At 49.6% G+C, this 14,030-nt stretch overlaps 1 protein-coding gene across 1 annotated transcript in view; it reads left to right on the top strand.

Moving 5' to 3' along the window:
• Epas1 (endothelial PAS domain protein 1) overlaps positions 1–12,967 on the top strand; it is a 78,873-nt gene extending 65,906 nt beyond the window's left edge. Inside the window, exons 8-16 of the mRNA XM_031355539.1 lie at positions 3,549–3,696; positions 4,256–4,470; positions 5,421–5,611; positions 6,176–6,286; positions 7,218–7,723; positions 8,421–8,547; positions 8,729–8,843; positions 9,045–9,218; positions 10,668–12,967. Coding sequence (XP_031211399.1) covers positions 3,549–3,696; positions 4,256–4,470; positions 5,421–5,611; positions 6,176–6,286; positions 7,218–7,723; positions 8,421–8,547; positions 8,729–8,843; positions 9,045–9,218; positions 10,668–10,819 — 1,739 coding nt within the window. The 3' untranslated portion in view covers positions 10,820–12,967. The remainder of the gene's footprint in view (positions 1–3,548; positions 3,697–4,255; positions 4,471–5,420; positions 5,612–6,175; positions 6,287–7,217; positions 7,724–8,420; positions 8,548–8,728; positions 8,844–9,044; positions 9,219–10,667) is intronic.
• Positions 12,968–14,030: the final 1,063 nt, after the last annotated feature.

Raw genomic sequence — 14,030 nt, 5'->3', positions numbered from 1 at the left:
CCCCCCCCCCCCCCCCCCGCTCCTTGTTTAGAGCTCCCTCATCTACAAAAAGAGATAGCAAGAAAGCTGGTCCTATTGGTTTGCACCTGACTCCTGGGGTAAATATGTTGAAAAAACTTTTTGGTTGGATATTGTTTTTACTTAATCCATATATTTAATCCCCCAGCACACTTAAGGATAACTCACAGCCCAAATAGAAAGTACAGACTCTGTTTTTCTGGGTTTTGTTTTTTTGTTTTTTTGTCCCCTCCCCCCACCACCTCCAGCAGACTTAGGTAAAGCTGCCCGGAGCACAGAGGCCTATATTTAACCAAGAGGCCTACATTAAGGGAAGCCAAGTCCAAGGGCTGGAAACAAGGTCATCAATTGCGAGAGGAGTCTTTCCACTTTACCCCCTACAAGTACAGTTCCATTATAGATCCCCTGCCAAGGTGGGGGTGTGTGTCTCTGATTCACCCATGTGTGTTGCAGCCTGTGTGTGTTTCCCATCAAAATGCCTGGAGGAGCTCAGTCCTCAACCAGACTTGGATAATTGAAAGTCATCATTTCCAAATGGACTAATAATGTATACACTGTTACTTTCAGAGGGGCGGGGTTGGGCTGGGCTCTCTTTGTTGTGCTCTTAGGAAAACAAGATTAAAGGCCATAAAAAGCTGCTCTGTCTACAGAGTGGCAGGCCCCTCACCAAGACTGGCATTAATGAAATGAATGGGACAGTGGTGTGACTTAGAGGTTACTGATAGAGCAGGCCCTCGACTGCAGTTACTAGAGGTGCAGTTAAAACCTGCTCAGTGAACTTCTTCATGAAAAAGACTAAGAGCACTGAGTGTGGTTAGCAACAAGAACTGTGTAAATGAGCTGATTCCAGGCTTGACATCATGCAAGAATTGCTTCAGTGCAGCCAGGTGGCCTCCATGACAGCCAGAAAGGGACAACAGAGAAGACAAAGGCTCCTTCTCTGGCCAAGGAGTTCATGATGGTTAACAAAGTGGCCTTAGCCGGTTTTTCTTCTCATTTGTTTCTGGCTCAACATAATGTATGACCCCTGGAATCAAAAGACCGATCGTCTAAACACTATTACTGTTATTCTGTGCAATGTGAAGCAGTCCCAGCCTTCCTAGCCTGCCTTTCCCTGTGTTAAAGGACGCTGTCTCTCCTTCCTCCTGCGCAGGAGTCCATTTAAAAGACTAGATGAAGATAAGACAATCAATGTGGCAAACCAATTACACTACTTCTGATAGGAAAAACAAGGTCTTTAGCACATAACCTGGAAGTTTCACACCTTGTTACACCCCCATGAAAAAGAAAGCCATGTTCACACAAAGATTTGGACCCAGATGCCTGTTGCAGTTTTATTCACAACTGAAAACTCAGACATCCAGGTGAAGGAATGAACTGGCCATGGTATACCCATACAAGGAGATGCTTCTCCCATGAATCACAAACACTCACAAGCTCAGGTCATGATGCTCAACGATGATAAAGGCAGACCATGAGTAAACTCAAGAAATCCTAATCCTATAGAAGTCTAGAAAGGACAGGAGATGGTGCTGGGGAAAGATCAGTGATGGGCTGGAATCAGAAGTCAGAACTGGGAGGAGTCCGGCACGTGGGCTGGGGCCGGGCTAGATGAAGGTTCTGGTGCCTTTGCCTTGGTGATGGCTACTGGATGTTTACATTTGTCCAAACTCGCTTCTCTGTATGCGCAACGTGGTTACCCTTCCATGGAAGGGGAATTAAAAGCCAATAAAGCTTATTGTGGAGAGGCAAATAAAGTTGCAAATGGGAATCTAATCTAGACTCTCAAGTCTGAGACTACAAATCGGCAATAACCTTTAGTCAAAGGACACCGTCAAGGGCTGCAGTTGAGAACCAGGAGTTTCACATACCAATAACCCACACCCTTGCTTGTCAAGAGAGGCAACCACAACACTGATCTCCACAGGTGCACCATGTAATGGGCCCTGAGCTAATCATCACAGGGACTTGAATTTATCTCACAAGGCAGCGGTGGCTCTGCCGAGAAATGCACACATGGAATTCTCCATCATTCCTGCCTCTTGCTGCTGCTTGTTAAGATTTTCAAGAGGGTAAAATGTGCCAAGGCAGAAGGATGGTGATTGGCATGACTGTGAGCAAGGCTGTCCCTCTATCGTGCAGGACTGATGAGTAGGGAGGTGGCCCACAAGAGGACTAGTAGACCTGAGGAGACTGTCTACAGGGAGCATGGCTGTTCTCTCATAGAACCCCAAGAGACGTTGCCCTGAACAATTCCTAATAACATAACTGGCACAGTATCTAAGCACTGGGCATTGCTAGGTTGTGGAAGAGGAGATTTGTATAACCCGTGAGGCAGGCAAGCCCATGTGATCTGCAACATAAACAGCAGTAGCATTCTGGACAGTTAGTATATGGCAGTGACGGACATGACTATTATTCTCAGTACTGCATTTGCAGAAGAGGAAAACACACCAGGGTTGTTCTTTCCCCAAAGTCCCCAAGCCAGCAAGATTTCCTGGGCCTTCCATCATCCCCCTTCAGTTCTCTGTGACCTGGGCACTTCTGGTCTGGAGCCCTGAACAATCAGTTCCCGGGGGGTGGGGGTGGGGTGAAAGTCAGTGGACAGTTTAAGAAGCTAGCAGACATTTCTAAAGTCAGCAGACATGAGTGAAAAGGAGCTCTTGAGAGCTCTTTAAGAAAAATGAGAAAGTGCATTCAGAAGTGTGGAAGAAGACAAACTAGTGTGTGGGACACTCCTTGGTGTTTTTAGCCTGTGAAATTGACTACTTAGAATATCCTAGAAGAGGAGAGAAACTCTAAGCCGGCAGTCTCACTGGGCAGCTGGCAAGACCTTTCTAGTGGCTGAAGAGGCTCCTGGTCCTGAGTTAAGAGTACAGGCCATTCAATAGTTCAGTAGTTTCTCTCAGACTCTCTGCACCCTACGGTAGCAGACCTAACAGATGACCTTGAAAGTTCAAGAGACACAAAGTTTAAAAAACAAACTTGAGCTGGGTCTTGTGGCACAACTCTTGAGTGCCAGTTACTCAGGAGGCTAAGGTAGAGGAGTTGTTTAAGGCTTGCCTTGGCTTCAGAGTGAGTTCAAAAATAACAGAAAGGACTGGGGTTGGAGCTCCGTGGAAGAGCACTTGCCTAGCTCTGTTCCGTCCTCCAGTCAGGGAACGTGACAGGGCTGCACCCCTATGATCCACCTTCCACATGTGGTCTACCACCTGCAGAAAGTCAGTAGCAGTAGTGTGCTGCTCCCTGGTTGCTTTCAACTGAGCTGACTGGGAGTCACTCCTGCACTGGGCAGGCAGTTATCTGCTTTCCTTCAGACCTCCTATTCCTGTTTTTGAAATGGAGAGTTGGCTGAAATGATCTCCCCCTTCCCCAACCCTCCACCCTGGCTCACTCCTCCTGTCCTTCCTGCCTATGTGGTAGCTCTGTCCATCCCCCTCCCCCCAGCAGGTGACGCTTCCTGTAGGATCAGAGTGTGTGCTGCACACTGCCCCCCCACCTCTCTTACCTCTGGCTCCTTTCTTCACTAGTGTGCACCAAGGGGCAGGTAGTATCCGGACAGTACCGGATGCTAGCCAAACATGGAGGATATGTGTGGCTGGAGACCCAGGGGACCGTCATCTACAACCCCCGAAACCTGCAGCCTCAGTGCATCATGTGTGTCAACTATGTCCTGAGGTGAGTTGGGGAAGCTGGGCTGGCCTCTCAGGACCCTGGGCTGTCCCTCCACATGCTGTCTGCGGTGTGGATCCTAACTGGGAGGGTTTTCCATTGCGATCTTAGGAGTAGAGTTCTAGCGCTTGGCTTTGCCATTTGTCGGCTGTGGTGTCATGACTTGTGCCGAGGGGGAGAAGGTTGCACACGGTAGTGCTCAATGTTGTGTGAGTGGGAGACAGTGCTCTCCTGGGTAAGCTCTTTTGGGGAGATGTGGATGTTATGCCCTCCTTCCTCCACCCCTGGAAAGACTATGAGAGGCTGCCATTAATAATATGAAGGAAAGTGACATAGGAATCCAGGACGTTTGTGTACCTACAGCTCAAGCACAGGTAGCCAACAGCCCACAGATCGAGGTTAATCTCAATTTCTCTGCTTCTGTGGCTCACACAGAATTTGATTGTTCTTGTTTCTGCCTGTCTTCTCTGAGAGGTTTAGCTGTCAGGCTTCTGACATGTCTTGGGGAGCCAAAGGCTTTTGCTAAAAGATGCAGATGTTCTGAACAGCTCTCTCATCCCATCAGTGAGATAGAGAAGAACGATGTGGTGTTCTCTATGGACCAGACGGAATCCCTGTTCAAGCCACACCTGATGGCCATGAATAGCATCTTTGACAGCAGTGACGATGTGGCCGTATCTGAGAAGAGCAACTACCTGTTCACCAAACTGAAGGAGGAACCGGAGGAGCTGGCCCAGTTGGCCCCCACCCCAGGAGACGCCATTATCTCCCTGGATTTCGGTGGGTATTTCCTAGCCCTGGTTGATCCCACAGAACCCTCTTGGACTCAGGGACACTTCTTATTATGACAAGCTTGGCCACAGCTTCCTAAACCACAGATGCACTCGGGCCTTGCTGATCACTTGTTCATGGTCAGGCTCTGCTAGGTACAAAAGGAGCACAAACTCGTGGCCACTGAGTTATATGTCCTTGTGAAGGGTAAAGAGGTAGGGAAGGAGAGGGCTCCCTCTTGAGGGGTCCATCCTCTACCTGTCTTGAGAGTCTGAGTTGAGTCGTGTGTCTCAAAGAGTGCCCTCTAACTCGGTGAACGGCTAAGTCAGAAGAAAGCTAGAACTAGCAGCGGGGAGAAGACTGAGGGCCAGGATGAAGCCCTCAGTGGCTGTCTGCATTAGAATGTCTGCCCGTCTTCCTGGAAGAGAAGTCCTTGTGGTCCTGCTGAGCTCTTTTCTGACTCCTTGAACTACACAGGGAAAGGCCTCTTCCAGTTTGCACCCTCTCCAGCCCAACTCTGACTGCTTCTCTTTGCAATTCCCCTTTGCTATGTGCATTTGAGAGGCCACAGGAAAATTGACACTTTAGAGAGAAACATAAAGGGCAACGAGTCCTCTTGCATGAGATAACCTTGTAACCCTCATCTCCATGATGGTACTAAGGCAAATGGCCCAATTCTCCTCTGCTAACTTCCTCATCTGTTCTGGAACGCTCGGCAGGAAACAATTTCTTCTATCTAGTAAGCTTAGTCTCTGAAAGCCAAATGCTATTGGAGCCTATTCTCTTTATAGGAAGTCCCCATATTGAATCATAGCTCCGGTCCTAGCTAGGCTCCATGGAACTGAGGGTGTCAACCTCGAGCCCCCTTTTAGGACCATTTGTGAAATTTCTAGGCTTATTCCACCCTGGAGTGAGCCCAGATCTCATGAATACTCATCAAGTGTGTCTTGTCTTTACAGGAAGCCAGAACTTTGACGAGTCCTCAGCCTATGGCAAGGCCGTCCTTCCCCCAGGCCAGTCCTGGGCTGCAGAGCTGAGGAGCCACAGTGCCCAGAGCGAGCCCGGGAGCCTGCCAGCCTTCACTGTGCCCCAGGCAGACACCCCAGGGAACACCACACCCAGCGCCACAAGCAGCAGTAGCTGCTCCACGGTGAGCCTCCACCCTCCAGGAGAACACACAGGGCAGGTGGGCCCCTCACGCGCCAGATGACTGGACGGACGATCTGAGAAGTGTGGTCTCCCTCAGGTTATTACAGTGCCCCTAAGGATGACTGTCAGGAGTGACTCTCAACCGTGTTACACAGTCCCTCTGTTTGATGTGGGAAATTGAACAAGCCTTTCACAGGGTCGCCTAGATCATCAGAAAGCACAGATATTTACATTAGAATTCATAACTAGCAAAATTACTGTTATGAATAGTGAGGAAAATCATTTTATGGTTGGGGTCACCACAACATGAGGAACAGAAGGGCTGCAGCATGAGGAGAGTTAAGAACCACTTACCTAGGAAGTGATTCAAGCGTCTCCTTAGGGGAGACTAAGGTTCAGAGAGGTTGATCAACTGAGCTACTTCACACAGCTTGTAAATAGTAGTCCTCTTCATAGATATTTGTTGAAATGAGGCTGAGTGCAGAAACAGGCTTGTCTGTTCTCACTGGACTTCTGGGGAGACAGGCAATGTGTTCTTACGCGGTCTGCCCCTTCCTGGTTTCAGCCTAGCAGCCCCGAGGACTACTACTCATCTCTGGAGAATCACTTGAAGATCGAAGTGATCGAGAAACTCTTTGCCATGGACACGGAGGCAAAGGACCCGTGCAGTACCCAGGTGGGCCCCGCTCATGGGTAATGAGGGCTCCTTTGCAGAGACCCCTGGGGAGCTACGCAAAGCTTTGGGGTCAGGAGGCTTGTGAGCACCCCTCCTCCTGCCGTTTCACTGTTCAGCCCTGTGCTTAGCTGTCAACCCCATCTCCTTCTTACACAGTCTAAGTGGTGGAGGTGGGTGAAGGTGGCGGTGAGCAGCTCTCCAGGGGCAATCCCCATACCTCCCCTTTGTCTCAGACTGAGTTCTCTACCCCAGTTTCCACATTGCTTTTCAGTGTGTGGCCTTATCCTATTCTACAAAATCTCTTGTTTCTGTGCATGTCTTTCCTGTATGTGTGTGTGTGTGTGTGTGTGTGTGTGTGTGTGTGTGTGAGAGAGAGAGAGAAAGAGAGAGAGAGAGAGAGAGAGAGAGAGAGAGAGAGAGAGAGAGAGAGAGAGAGACTTCTTAGCACAAGCAGGCAGACTTGCTTCAGTCTTGGGTACAAAGATCTATCCGCAATGAGGGCTCATTGGCTGACCGCAGCTGCAGCTTCTGTCTTTGCTTATGAGTGTTCTGTTGTGACCATGGGGGTCTCTGAGTATCTGCCGGTGAGAACAGCAGTCCCTTCACAGGGCATGTGAGGGAGATGAAGATGAGCTGTCCTTCATCCCAGGAGCTCAAGTGTAGTAAGAATAGGATGAAGGGGCAGCCCATGCAACAAAGGCTGACAGAAAGAAAGCTGCAGGTCAGGTGGAAGCTCACTGTACCCATATAGGACGGAAGGATAGGTGCAAGGGAAGGTTATGTCCCAGCAGAAATTTTTGTACCCCCAATGGCAAACCTGAGCATTTCCAGCAGAGGTGTTTGAATGGGAGAACTGATAGTTTGAAAAGGCCTGGGCAGGCTTGACATGGCTGGGCCAGCCACTATTTAGCTCTGCTTTGTGTTTCCTCAGACGGACTTCAATGAACTGGACTTGGAGACCCTGGCCCCCTACATCCCTATGGATGGTGAGGACTTCCAGCTAAGCCCCATCTACCCGGAGGAGCCGCTCATGCCGGAGAGCCCCCAGCCCAACCCCCAGCACTGCTTCAGTACCATGACAAGCATCTTCCAGCCACTAACCCCGGGGGCCACCCATGGCCCCTTCTTCCTCGATAAATACCCGCAGCAGTTGGAAAGCAGGAAGACAGAGCCCGAGCACTGGCCCATGTCGTCCATCTTCTTTGACGCTGGGAGCAAAGGGTCCCTGCCACCATGCTGTGGCCAAGCCAGCACCCCTCTCTCTTCTATGGGGGGCAGATCCAACACTCAGTGGCCTCCAGATCCACCATTACATTTTGGCCCTACCAAGTGGCCTGTGGGTGATCAGAGCGCTGAATCCCTGGGAGCTCTGCCATTGGGGTCATCGCAGTTGGAGCCTCCGAGCACCCCGCCTCATGTCTCCATGTTCAAGATGAGGTCAGTAACAGATGTCTGACTGGAGGGGACATAGAAGGCGGGGAGGTACACTAATGGAGGCTCTAGAGCCCCACATAGGCTTCCTGCTGATCATATCCCTTCATTGTGTAGGCAGCTCACACTTTCCCAAGTCCTCTGATATATGAGAGCCAGACCCCAGAAGAAAGGAGAAGAGGCTTTTTAGTGCCCCCAACCTGATGTCTGTCCACCTTTGGGCACAGATAGGAATTATGGCATTCCCTCCATAGTCCTGTGCTTTCCATCTGCCCAGGCTCCTACCCAGAGCCTCTGTAGAATGTGCACAGGCACCAGCATTTCCTGTCTTCCCAGTAGGCTACGGTACCAGAAGCTGGTGTGTCTTGTCTATAGTATGCACCCTTTATAGAACACCCCCAGATGGTCCTCTGGATGGGAGGCATTGAGCAGAAATCCTTATAGAGACTGTTGTCATCTAGCTGGGCAGCCACCCCTGAGGGCAGGACTAAGGTGGATAGGTGTGTGGAGAAAGGTGCAGGTGATTGAACTCTTGGGCATCTTACAGAAGGTAAAGCAGAGCCGCAGCTGCTCAAGCCCTTTGGCACTCTGCCCTCTGGGTCCATAAATCATCTTAGTCATAAGTGTTGGATTCTGGTGAAGACACCAGGCAGCGGGAGGCTGTAGACTCCTCATACCCGCTCTCTTCTCTTGGCATTGGCAGGTCTGCAAAGGACTTTGGGGCTCGAGGCCCATACATGATGAGCCCAGCCATGCTAGCCTTGTCCAACAAGCTGAAGCTGAAGCGCCAGCTGGAGTATGAGGAGCAAGCCTTCCAAGACACAAGTGGGGTAAGCCATGTCCTTATTGTGAATGAACCCCCTGGGCATCTCAGCCTGCTGCACAGGAGATGAGGCTAGGGTAGAGATGCAGACAGCTAATTCTGGTGGTGAGCGCCTGCTGGGTCTGTGGGGTACTGGCTCCACTCCACCCCTGGGACCCACTTCCTCCAAGTACATGTCACATCTGCAGGGGGATCCTCCAGGCACCAGCAGTTCACATTTGATGTGGAAACGTATGAAGAGCCTCATGGGTGGAACCTGTCCTTTGATGCCTGACAAGACCATCAGTGCGAATGTGGCCCCCGGTAAGCAGCCTGGCCCAGTGGTGGAGGGTTGAAGGCTCAGGGCCCATTCCCTGAGCCTTGTAAGGATGGGTTATATCCATGGCATGAGCAGGTGCCAGGTTCAGAGACCTCTACACGACTTCTGAGAAAGAAAGCAGGCTGAGAGCTACTGTCTGTCCTAATGACAGCACCACATTTCACTCTCTGGCTTGGGTCCTCCAGATGAATTCACCCAGAAATCCATGAGAGGCCTGGGCCAGCCACTGAGACACCTGCCACCTCCCCAGCCACCCTCTACCAGAATCCCAGGGGAGAATGCCAAGACTGGGTTCCCACCACAATGCTATGCCTCCCCGTTCCAGAACTACAGTCCTCCAGGAGCTCAAAAGGTGTCCGGTAAGTGCTTTGGAACTCATACAGTATCCAGGGTCTGATGCACACAGGTGGCTTGGCTGGCCAGGAAGCTGGGAGGCAGCCGCTTGCACGAAGCAGCTCTGCATTTGGACAACAGACTGCCTTCAGAGGCTCTGCTCAGGTCTGAGGCAACTAGTTACAGTCCATAGGGCTTGTCATCAACCATGCCACGTGAGACAGTTCAGCCAGGACCCAGTCTCCTCTTCTTTATTCCAGAGCCTGCATGGTACCAGGCCGAGGAAGTATTTGACAATGACTTGCCTGGGAGGGTACAGGTTCCTCCTTGAGAATCTGAGATGAGAAGGCGAGAGGCACCTCTTTGGCTGTTGTCTCTGAGGAAGGGCAGAGCCAGTTACTTTTGGCCAAGCAGGCTCTCCAGAGGCGGGTCTAAAGCTCCAATACCAACTCAGGCTAGAGAACGGTCTGGAGAAGGAAATGGCTGGTACAGCAAAGGGGCCTAGGGCTGTGGGGGACTTCCGAGCAAGACAAGCGTGCTGATCTGGAAATGTGAGCTGGAAGACTGTGTCCATGGCTCTCTGGAAGGAGCCCTTCAGCAATCAGTCAGGTCACGTCGGGCTCTTGGCACCTCCAGTCCGGGAGTCTGTCTTTCCTCAGCCGCTCATTATACACACACCACAAGCTTTCTCTGAAGGTTGTGGACACGACTCACTGATGGGAGGGGAGTGTGGTGATCAGGAAGTTCAGCTATTGCCACTGAAACACATAAGTGCTCCTACAGACGCCTCTGCTCCACACAAACAATTTGTGGTTTGGGAAAGAAAATTCCAGAGCCTTGTCTACAGTAGTAGAGTTGAGGGAAATTTATAGTTGTGTTCTTAGAATTCCTTCTGAGGAACCCCAAAAGCCCTGGGCTTGATATTTCAGTTCTGCTGTTTACCATAGGTGGGCCGGCAAGCCAGAAGACTTAAAGAGAAAGTTTAAAGTTTAGAGAGAGAACCACTCGTCACTGACCTGGTATACACATCTGCTCAGCTGTAGTCAGCAAATGACAGGTTTCCCCAGCTGTTGAAACCGAAGCAAAACTAATTTCAGCTTGGATAATTTCTGCCCATAGATTGAAAGCAGAGGTGAACTTAACAAGGGCCTGGCCATCTGTTGGAAGGAGTGCAGGCAACAGGGGGAGGGTGGACTCCAGAGGGAGAGGCCACTGGGATCCAGCTCTGTCTCTAAACTGAGAGAGCCCTGTTGTTGCTCTAGCCATCCTTAGATCTCAGCACTGCTGTGGTATGTTCTCTTCTGGCTCTGTCCTCTGAACAGGGAATGGAGCCCTAGGGCCAGAGGGCTGCTGCACCGGAAGTCGCTGGAAGCTGAAGACACAGTTGTTCGCATGCATGCCCTTCTCCCTGGTCATCTACAGCAGAGTAGGTACTGTGTCAGTCCTCTACAACACCCTCCTCTCCCTCCTTTCAGGTGTGGCAAGTCGACTGCTGGGGCCATCGTTCGAGCCTTACCTGTTGCCAGAACTGACCAGATATGACTGTGAGGTGAACGTCCCCGTGCCTGGAAGCTCCACACTCCTGCAGGGGAGAGACCTTCTCAGAGCTCTGGACCAGGCCACCTGAGCCAGGGCCTCTGGCCGGGCATGTACCTGCCCTGCCATCTTGGCCTGCCAGCTTCACTTCCGTCTGTGTTGCAATTCCGTATCTCTAACACCAGCGCACTTCTCACGAGACATACTCACCTGGCCTACTGGCCAGGTCACCAAGCAGTGGCCTTTATCTGACATGCTCACTTGATTAGCCATGGTTTTAAAATACATAGGTGTTTTACCTGCTATGTTTTACAGTTGATGAAAGTGTTCTGAAATTTTATAAGATTTCCCCCTCCCTCCCTTGAATTACTTCTAATTTATATTCCCCAAAGGTTTCTCTCTCACATTCAGTATCCATACTAACAAGCATGGTGGCTGGCTTCTCCTTAGGAAAGCTTTGGCTTCATTCAACTAAAGTGTTCTTGTCCTTGTTGTTGCCAAAGAGAAAAGGATTTTGCTTTTCAAGCTCCGCAGTGGATTCTCCCTGTCTTTCTCCCTCTCCCCCTCCCTCTTCCTTCTCCTCCTCCTCCTCCTCCTCTTCTCTCTCTCTCTCTCTCTCTCTCTTTCTCTCTCTCTCTCTCACACACACACACACACACACACACCTAAAATTTACTGTTTTTAAAGCCAACTCTTAGCTCCAATTTTCATACAACTTAGTATGGGGCAAAAAAGCAATGTGAAGAGTCAACTCTAGGATTACCTGTGAAGCCACAAGATGGTGTTCCTAAGCCATTTGGTGATGTCCCCCATCTCACCCCGGGTCCACTAGATTTTTTTAAACTATTATTCAAAAGCAAAACTGAGTTTTGTTTTGTTTTGTTTTTTAAAGAAAATTTTATATCCGGGTTTAGTGTTTATCGTATATATGGGTACTTTGTAATATCTAAAAGCTTAGAAATGAAATCCTGCTCACAAAAATCACTTTTAAGATCTTTTTAAGGATGTTAATTTTTTCTCAGTGTTCTGAACTCTGTAGACCTGTGCAGTACCCACAGGCCTGACTAACTGCCAGGGATCCTCTCTCTCTCTCTCTCTCTCTCTCTCTCTCTCTCTCTCTCTCTCTCTCTCTCTCTCTCTCGTGACTTCTTGCTTTTGTGATATGGCAGAGGTGTGACAGTTATACCAAGAGTGAAGTCATTCAGGGGGATCATTGCAAGCTCTCTTCTCTCCTCGAGTTCTCTGTGTATTATGCATGTGTGCGCTGTTGCTGAGGGCTCTGAGGCGGTGGCGGGCTGAGGGTGCATTGCAGGCGGGCAGGAAGTGCTTTCACCTTTTTTTCAGGCAGTGTTACTAGCCCTTCAAGTGCACTGAGCTATGTGACTGCCAATCTCTCTCATGCATGCAGCACATTTGGGTGTTTCCACAACTACCATGAAATGGTTTTAATGGGAATTCACAAAACAAGTGAGGATTCACAAATACAGTGGTCTGGCCCTTGGAGCTAAACTTGGAGAGAGTGCCAGGTGGAGGGTAGCAGGTCTGACCAGCCCTACACCCTGCCACAAATCACAGCTTGCCAGGCAAATGGCCCTGCGAAGTCACCGTGCAGAGCCCCTGCTGGAGAGCAGCGGGCAGACCTCCAGGGTCTCAGTCACATGAAGTGACTTGAACAGGTAGAAAGCACTGAAAATGGTGTTCCAAGAGCACTTTGTAACTCACTGAGGGGAAGGGGAAGCACCTTTTGGGTTTGTGATACCAATTGACATAAGGTGTTGTTGACTCGGGTACAATAAAACTTTCAACACACACAAAGCCCATCAGGCAAGAATGCATGCAGTAAGCCTAAAGTAACTTGCTGCTCAAACCAAAAATTAACTTTGAAAGTCAATCTACCTGAAATTACCTAGGCATGGTGTTGTCTGAGCTGCACATCGGTGCACAGTGTGGCCTGACACACAGTGACAGGACTTGATGGGTTGTTGACATGCAAATGATGGTATTTGATTTCCTGTGTTGTTGCCTCTGCATTGAGAGCATTTCCATTTGCAGTTTTACTAAAAACACTGAGAAATATTCCAAGTTTCATATTAACCTTTCCTGTCCATGTAACAACTTCATGACCATTACTGCACTGTCAAATTCCTACTGACGACGTTATAACTGTACGGGAGCTTAACTTTATAAGAAAATGTATTTTGACACTGATATCTTATTAAAGTATTCTGATCCTATCCTATTTGTGCCCCTTGTTTCCTATGAGTTTATCTTGGGCTGTGCCAATGGAAAATAAGGTTCCTAGTCAATAGCACCCAGAAATGAACTTTGGAACTGAACTGGACCAGTTTGAGACCACCCCACAAGAAGTCTGATGAAGGAAGATGTTTGTGGCTGACAGTTGCCTAAGCCCAGAAGCTGAATGCTATCTTGTGTATTTCTGTAGCAACTGTGTATCTAGCTAAGGCCCTTTCCCTGCATGCTGGGAGAGAAGGGAAGAAACCATGGTCTCTCCCTTCAGAGACCCACATGAGGCACTGAGGTTCCAAGGAGAAGGGAACCCTGGGCCAAGGCCAGGAAGGGCATGGGTGTGGAGTCAAGGTCTTCCTAAGTAGTAGGTAGAAAAGAGAGTTTTCAGCCAAGGACAGAACACAGCGGAAGCTCAGCACCGGGCATGGACCTGATGGATCCCTATTCCAGATGGGGCTTTTGTGAAAGCCACTCTTCTGGTGATCAAGGGGGAGGGAGAAGGCCAGCCCTACGTACGATCAGCTGTCCCAACATCCCCTTGTGTGCCTGATGTCTTGTGTTTACAATGACCTCATTAGCTCCATCAGCCTAAGCAATGCTATGTGTAAGACTTTGTAGATGAGACCCCAGCCCACAGTGACTCCCACGTCACACAGCTCAGGTCTACTGCTGGTCTTCTCATGCCCAGAGCTGGCGATGAGGTAGATATAGCTTATGCTAGGGCCCATTTACATTCAAATAGAAAGGTCCTGTCAGAGCTGCACAGCTGGCTCAGGGATTAAGAGTACTTGCCCTTGTAGAAGACCTGGGTTTCATTTCTAATGGCCACATGATGGCTCACAACTATCTATAATCCCAGTCCCAGAGGCTCTCATGTCCACTTCTGGTGTCTTCATGGGCACCAGGTATGCACACTGTACACATACATACGCATGAGCAAAACATATGTACCACATAAAATAACAAATCTAAAAGGAAGTTTTTAAAAAGAACAGTCAGTCTTAGTTTGGCTCTAGGCATTGTGAGTATTTTGCATCTATTCTTTTCCTCCTGAC

This window comes from Mastomys coucha, unplaced genomic scaffold, assembly GCF_008632895.1.
Source record: "Mastomys coucha isolate ucsf_1 unplaced genomic scaffold, UCSF_Mcou_1 pScaffold6, whole genome shotgun sequence".
Lineage (NCBI taxonomy): Eukaryota > Metazoa > Chordata > Mammalia > Rodentia > Muridae > Mastomys > Mastomys coucha.
The sequence above is the reverse complement of the archived record's forward strand: the minus strand, read 5'-3'. Positions and strand labels throughout refer to the sequence as shown.